The following is an 8,258-nucleotide window of genomic DNA, read 5'->3' on the forward strand; positions in this document are numbered from 1 at the left end:
CCCAAACATTCATCTTTCAGAATTTGTGCAAAATCTACAAATGAAATGAATCAAGGAAATCTGCCAGATAATCACTAGCCAAGTTAATGAAACCTATCTAACTTGCTTTGTATATTTAAAAACAATAAAAATCATTGTTTTTGTTGTTTTTATCCCTTAAGATAAACCAACACTTGCTAAGAAGTACTGCTTCTGGAGATGAAAAGAATACAGTCAATTTTCCAAATAAAGCTAAGAGGTTAGAGAAGAAGCAAATCCATGATGATGTATACACTGACTTGTTTAAAAGGCCTTTGTCTTCCAGTTCATCAGCAGAAAGATCCTTAAAGGGAGATTTTTACCACAAGGAAAAATATTTCTCAGGAAATGAGCATACTTATCAACCTTCAGAGGAATTTACTTCAGATACAGGAGAAATCAAGCCATCATTGGGAAATACTAGTAGTGATGAAGTAGTACAATTACATATTGGCAGCAAAGAAATACTCGATGATAATGCTAATCCAGCCAAAGAGAGAGGCAGAGTGCAAATGTCTTGTCCCTCTGCAGACCAACTAATGGCAGACAACCTCAACAAAAAACTTGAAGGAGAAGTGAAAGAAATTGAAGTAAAAGATTGGGAATGTTTAAGAGGTGACATTCACTTGGATTTCCATTCAGAAAAATCAATAGAAAAAGGATCTTCCAAGAAAGATTATGGTAATGGTAAGAATGAGGAGGAGCAAAGAATATATTTAGGTGTTAATGAAAAACAAAGCAAAAGTTTTCAATCAGTCTCACATGACCAAGAAAGAAAGATGAACCACTCTGAAATAAGTCTGGAAGGGATGGGAGCCAGTAACAGAGACCTAACTGCTCTGCCGAGTAAAGACACCACAATTCACGACCAGTCAATCAGAGCAGATCCATTTCATTCACCAAGGACAAATCTAAGCCTGGAGAAAACTGTGTCAGCGACCTCAGACTGTGATCTCTCAGCTAGCAAAGGCACTGCTCTAGGAGGGATGTCTGGTCAAACTGGTTCACCAAGAAATGGAAATGTTTTGAGGAATAAGTACCTTTTCCAAGCTGAAGAAGAAAAGTCAGTTTGGATTAATCCTGAAGATCAAAATAAGAACACACAGCATAAACAAAGTTGGAATGTTCTGGAAAGTCAGGAAAGAGCAAGAGGGAGTAAGACAGCTATAACAGAGCAGTCCAAAGAACAAGCAGATTGTGAAGACATGTGGGGAAAAAGAGATGATACAAGGAGCTTGAAAGCTAATCCTACAGAAGAATTGTTTACCTGCCAAGAAACAGCAAGCTGTGAACTGTCTTCTCTAGCTGATCATGGTATTACTGAGAAAGCAGAAGCAGGTACAGCTTATATAATTAAGACAACATCGGAAAGTACTCGAGAATGCATGTCTGCTGGAGAAAAAGCAATAATTGCTAAGCTACCTCAAGAGACAGCACGAAGTGACAGGCCCATCGAGGTAAAGGAAACAGCGTTTGATCCACATGAAGGGAGAAATGATGATTCACATGATACCCTTTGTCAACGAGATACAGTAGGTGTAATCTATGACAATGATTTTGAAAAGGAGTCATGTTCAGGTATTTGTAATGTACATGTAGATGAAAAGGAGAAGGAAGAAACCATAGCTATATACAACCCTGGGAAGACACATGACAGGAAGAAATGTGTCATTGGGAATACAACATCTGTAGAAGAATCCTCACAGGTCATTACAGACAATCAAAAAGCAGCCTCAAAACTAAATTTACATTTGGGAATGTTACCAACAGACAAAAAAATATTTCCAGAAAATAGAGATCATGAGCAGGTCCAAGAATTATCAAAGAAAACAAATATAGATGTCATTATTCATTCTTCTTTAAACTCAGACACTAATAGAACTTCTCAGAATGGCTCTCAGGTTTCCAATCACCATGCTAAAAGTTCAGTGTCATCTCACGAACAGGCCACTACTATAGAGCATGCAATTACTACCATGACTCTCCAATCTATTTCTTCTAAATCAGAATATAATTGTAATCCAACAAATGAAATCCAGGGTACTGAAAAGCACTCTCATCCTGCATCTCCACTGGAAGAAGTTTCCAAAAGTTCAGGAATAGTGACATCAGATAGTACAAAGGAAAGATGTATAGGCCAGATTGTCAAACAAGGAGAATACAGCGTGGAGAAACCTCTAGGGACAATGATTTTAATCAGTGAAGCTTCTGAGAACATAGAAGGGGTAAGGCATGAAAATGAAGGATTAATAAACTCTGGACCATCACTGTACTCTTCAGGCGACAAGGAATCTGACAGCCCTGCTTCTGTTAGTCTCCCTGCCCAGGAAAGTCAATCTCAAAGTGAATCTCTGCTTTCAAAATACATCAACTCTAAAGTACCTTACTTCCTTTTGTTTCTGATATTTCTTGTAACCATCTATCAGTATGACTTAATGATTGGCTTGGCATTCTACCTTTTTTCATTGTACTGGCTATCCTGGGAAGGGGGAAGACAAAAAGAGTCTGTCAAAAAGAAGTAACCTCAGCACTATTATTACTCTCTCTTAAAAGATAAGCTATTTAGCCCCAAACATTTGGATTGGTGAAAGAGACTATTCATTGTTCAAAGAGCCAGTGCAGTTTTTCTCTTGAAGGATCATTTAAAAAGGAATGCGTATGAAGTTTGCTCCTTCATATAAGTAATTATTCTATATAGGACCATTATATTTGGATCATTAAATACCTATATGAATATGAGATCTGAAGCACGTCAAGTTGAAATTAGGTACAGCTGTTGCTCCTTAGCAGGCTATGAAGTTTCAATGCTTCATGTCTCTTCACTACTTAAAGTGCCATTTCTTGCATTCATTTCTTTTGCAGTAAAGCTTCATTTTTTTCCCTGAGCGTATTTTTCCCTCTGTGGTTTTTAAAAATAGATAAAACATGGACAATGACAGAGGACTTTTTCGGTCTTTGAATATTGACCATGAAATTTGCATTTACCACTGTATCATTTATCAGCACATTTTGATAAATCAAATCTTTCAACTTTAAGTTCATATTTTTGAGAACAACATCCAAGCGTAGATTTAAGTTGAAGAAACACATTGTGTACCTGAATAACAATACACATATATACGTTTTATCTCCTGCATACCTACAAAGTCAGGGATTTGTAAGCCAAATTTGACAAAGACCGAAACAATTAAGAGATGATCTGATGATCTTTCAGTTTTACAAAATTTGGGGGATGGCATTTCTTTAAGCAATATTTTTTCTCTTTTAAAGGAAGATTGTATAACACAGTTGAACAACTTTGACGTCAACTATTATTCAGAGTTGGAAATTTAAATTAAAAGTTCCACAAGCATTGCTTCAGAATGAATTTGTACCTATAAAGCATAAAGCATTAAATGATAATAATTAAAAAAAGATTTACAAATGAACTACTTGGTATTTTTTTTGTCTTCAAGCAAATTTTTAACTTTCCTCACTATAAAACAATAAATTATTCCCTAAGGTGCTTTAAGAGAATAAACAGCTAATCATTGGTGATAGTCATTATATAGTTACCAAATTGTTAAATGATAACTCAAATTTTAAAAAGTCAAATAGGCAGACAAGGAGATCTTCGGATAGAGAAATGAATATCCAGTATACCACTGACTTTGGTTGCTGCTATTAGCTACGGCTAAGATGTGAAATAATGGAACTAATCATTTTAGTCACATAGGTATAATGAAAATATTACTATACAATCAATTTCAACAACTATTTATTAAATGACTAAAATATGCAAAATCTTGTGCTTTGTTCTACAGTTGAGCACTTCCTTTGATACGCCAAACAGCTAATCCTCAGGGAGGAGGCATCAATAAGTAATTTGATGCTTTTGACTTGGTCAGAAATATGGGACAGAGTCACACTGAGGGAGCCCATTTTGGTGATTTCTTTTTAACAGGAACTTTTTTCATGGAGAATGTAACATTGATCTTCAGAGAGAAAAGGTAATCTGTTTATTAACCTATAAAGGTAAATTCAATGACTAACACTTGTATATACCATCCCACACCTAAGAAACATGCATGTATGGGAAGATAACATGAGAATGAAGCATTTAAACTGACTTTCATGTGGTAGTAGATAATTTCCTTAATTTTCTTAGGTTTAAGATAATTTTCTTAATTAGGTACACAACTATTTCCAAATCCCCTAATTGCAGGCTTGACTCAAGTCCCATTGAAATTGAATGCTTGACTTTAACTTTTTAGCTGAACAAATATAAACATCCTGAAGTAGAACTGAGGGCAAATATTTGATTGTTTGAGAAAGCATATTTTCACTAAATACAAGTGGGATACTGTAGGCTGTACTGAGAATATTATCTCTAAAATTGCTATCTTGATAATTTTGTTGACAGGTCTATATTACAACAAAGTTAAGGTTAGCATTTCTTCTGTTCTGAATGACTTGGTTTTTGCATTTTACCTTTAAGAGTTTCAGTCAATATGCAATATCTTATTAATGCAAAGAACACTATATTACTTTATGAACACAGGTGTCTGAACTGTAATTATTTTCTTATACATAAAAGAATGTAATGTCTTTAATCTCTTTTATTTGACTTTAACTTACTAAACTTTCTCATGCATACTTGCAATACTACAAAGAAGTTTCAAAGGACTTAAAATATGTCATGTGTACTTCTCTGCAGGCAAAAAGAAATAATCGGTGGTTTAACTGATTTTCCAATGACCACTTGTGAAGAATTGGAAATAAATTCATAAGAACAAACTATTGCTAGGTGGAAGGGAGGTAGATTTTTGCAACCCATTTTGGTCACATCACTATGTTGAACAAGAAAAGTGGATCTCAGGAAGAACTGTCAGCCCCTGGTTAATAAAGATCTGACTCTGAGCCATCATAACAAGGGTCACCTTTATAAGCTTAGCTACCTTCATCATGTCCCCTCAAGTATTGGTTAAAAGCCAAAGAGGATGTGGCATGAGAATAAACAAAAAGAAGTGTATTATTGCACATCTGTTTCTATAGTGGGTAAGAAATGTGATGTAATAACCATCATCTTTTATCTTGCTGGGCTTCTGACTATTGGAAGCAAAGTTCTAAAAGTTAATTGATGAGTCAAGCAGGTGTAGGTAGCACAATCAAAAATCTTTTAAAAATCACATATACATAAGCCACCAACATCTCAACAAACTTTTCAGTGTAAGAATAAATAAGCCAATGAGATGACATTCATCTCTCAACCTTCAAGAATATTGACTTAATGCTATATATATATATATACTATCATTATTTTGTAAGAGAGATAGGATCATCTTTTATATGTCATCATAAACCAATCTTCTGGTTAAATGGAAAACTTTAAAATATCCAGAGTAGATACAGGGAAATAAGTAAATTTTTTCCAGATAGCATTCATGATACTTTCTTAGTAATTTTTTAGTCATGGAATATTATTGTATATTTCCAGGCCTGCTGTCTTCTTTATTAGGCTCAATTTTTGCATATAAATTTTGGCAAAAAAGCAAACAAAGCAAAACAAAAAAACTAGCAGGAGAACTAGTGAGGATGCAGGCAGGAGAGCAGTCACCCCCAGTCAGTGCATCTACTGAACTCTGAAACCTTTAAAATTTTCCGAGTGAATACAGAAATTGAACTAGGCAATAAAGATTGTGGTTTGCTAATTAAGTTCTGTCTTAGCCGATTTCGTGGAACTGAGGAATAGTATCTACTGTGATTCTGCAGCAAGGTAAGAAAAGAATAGGGCAGGACACGCTCTTCCAACATCTGCGCATTGTTCTCCTACATGAAGAGAACAGCTTAAAAAGTTACTTTTATTTAATTAATTTGCTTAATTTTTTTCTACTTCAGAAATAATTCATAATAAAACTCACAGAAATGTAAGTTATTTTTCATCTTTTAAAAATGGATTCAGTCACTAATAAAAAATATTTCCATAATTTTACCCAAACCTCTTTAAAGAGCTAATCAAATTTTTACTAGCTATGAACATGTTTTATAAGGAATATCATTACTATACTGTGGCAAAACCTTATTAAGCAAACAACTGTTTAAAAAGTTCAGTATTTTTGTGTCAATTCTATATTTGTTAGATACCTACATACAAGATAATAAAGAGTAGCATGGGTAAATCCAAAGTGGATTACAGAAAAATCATTTTTGTTTGGCTGAGATGACGCCAAGACCCGATTTTGCAGCATACTTCAATGTCTAATTAAGTTACTGGTCTTGGTTGGAATCAGTGCATTGTCCTTATTACCTCATCTGAACCATGCAGCCCTAATTTCCATCACTCTTTGCTTCAAGTCTTCTGTCAGTCAAGCAACTCACACTGTCCCAAGAACATGCCATGTTCATCTGTTCCTCTGTGTCTGCTCATGTACACCTCTTTGTTTAGAAGATTTCAGTCATCTTTCCTCCTCTCCTCCTTCCCAACTCTGTACATTTTTCTGTGTACTGCTTTAATCCTTTTGAAGTCTTCTACTATTTCAGTTGGTGGTATCTCTCCATTTTCAGGTCTCTTATGACACTAACTGTTGTACATGCACTAGGAATTTGACTAATCATCCTAACTGGACTGCCTGTTTATTTAGGACAGGAACATGACTTCTTCTATCCTATCACTTCACAAGGTCTAGTTTGTAGGAATCCATGGTCACTACTTGTGGATAGAATAGAATTGTAGCAATGTCTTTTTCCTATCCTATTCCTGAAATGTGGACCGGATACTCTGAGATCTGATTAGCAAAGCTAAAATGTTTTTGTATTAATAAGCTACCAAACACAATGTAGAAAAAGGCAAAGAAAATGTATCTACAAGACAGAGTAGTTCAGTGGATTTGGGATGTGGGAAAGAGAAAAAAAAATTTTCTCTCGTACCTCTTAGCAATTAAATTGCTTTTTATATTAATTCTTCCTGGCACAAGAAACATTCCTTCATTCTATTTCATGGGAAATATTATATAGATTATTTGTTAAAAGAATAATAATGAATACCTTAATTCACTGGCTAATGTGAAAACTAATAGAACAGACATGTCTTCAAATAAAGAAGCTTAGTAGATTAAAAACCAACAGACATCACAAGGTATAAAGTGTAAGAAACTCAATCGTCCCAACTGCTGCCATGCCCTTCAAAAATGGCTGATCTCTCAATTTCACACCTGTTCTGCATGTCAACTTTTAGGATACACAAACAGAACAACTAGCAAAGATAGTAAGTGGATTTTTTAAATGGAAACATTTGCCTGATTGGCACATGAGAATATCTATATATAACTCAAACACGCACACATATGCATGCACACATACACACAGATCAATACACATATTCTAAGATCTAATAAATGACAGTAATGATAGTAAACAGGTAAACAGTCTACTAATATCATATGGAGTGATATAGTAGTGAATATAATATAATATGTAAAAGGCTTATCTTTTCTTTGAACAGACTCATTCTACTATATTTGGATATGTAATTAATTTTATTTATTGATTGATTTTTGGCCATAGTACACAGTATATAGAATCTTAGTTTCCAAACCAGGGATTGAACCTGTACCCCTTGTATTGAAGTGTGGAGTATCTTAACACTAGACCACCAGGGAAGTTCCTAAATATGAAATTAAAATAACACAAAACTATGCCTGTTTAGCAGGTAGAGTCTAAAGGAAAGCAGTATATGGTCTAGAAATGTAGTAGCAAGGCATTTAGCAGCTTAAGACCATTAGTCCATTTTTTAAATTCAAGATTTAAAAAAAAAAACAGATACATGTCTAGTCTATTGTAGAATTCATCAATATCATGTATCAGTTGACTTGGTTCTGAGTGGAAGCAGATTTAAAATTCCCTAAAGATACACTCTATAAAACATAATATCAAACAACAGAACAGCGGGTTTAAAAAAATCACTATACAATGTTAGAAATTCTCTTTGTAAACACTTAACCCATAACCCACTTTTAATAATTCTATGTAGGTGGCTTTTATGTACAGTTAATAAAAATTTTTGGCATAGGGTATTTATGAATATATCATATATCTAAACCATTTTTACACATACAGTCTACAAATGATATTTGCTACTACATATTAAGTAATTCTTCACAGTTTATCCATAAATCTTTGAGAAAATTCAGTTGTCATTTTTCATTATGCACCTGAACTTTCTGTGTTTAATGAAACAATTCTAAGCCCTACCTAAGAAAGAG

General features: G+C 34.1%; 1 protein-coding gene across 2 annotated transcripts in view; it reads left to right on the forward strand.

The window, feature by feature from the left end:
• Positions 1-3,446, forward strand: part of PPP1R3A (protein phosphatase 1 regulatory subunit 3A) — a 40,265-nt gene extending 36,819 nt beyond the window's left edge. For both annotated transcript variants that reach the window (XM_088834540.1, XM_055420843.2), the window contains one exon: positions 162-3,446. In XM_088834540.1, coding sequence (XP_088690666.1) covers positions 162-2,540 — 2,379 coding nt within the window. In that variant the 3' untranslated portion in view covers positions 2,541-3,446. The remainder of the gene's footprint in view (positions 1-161) is intronic.
• Positions 3,447-8,258: the final 4,812 nt, after the last annotated feature.

Source organism: Moschus berezovskii, chromosome 3, assembly GCF_049115385.1.
Source record: "Moschus berezovskii isolate FMDL1 chromosome 3, NW_MosBer_1.0, whole genome shotgun sequence".
Taxonomy (NCBI): domain Eukaryota; kingdom Metazoa; phylum Chordata; class Mammalia; order Artiodactyla; family Moschidae; genus Moschus; species Moschus berezovskii.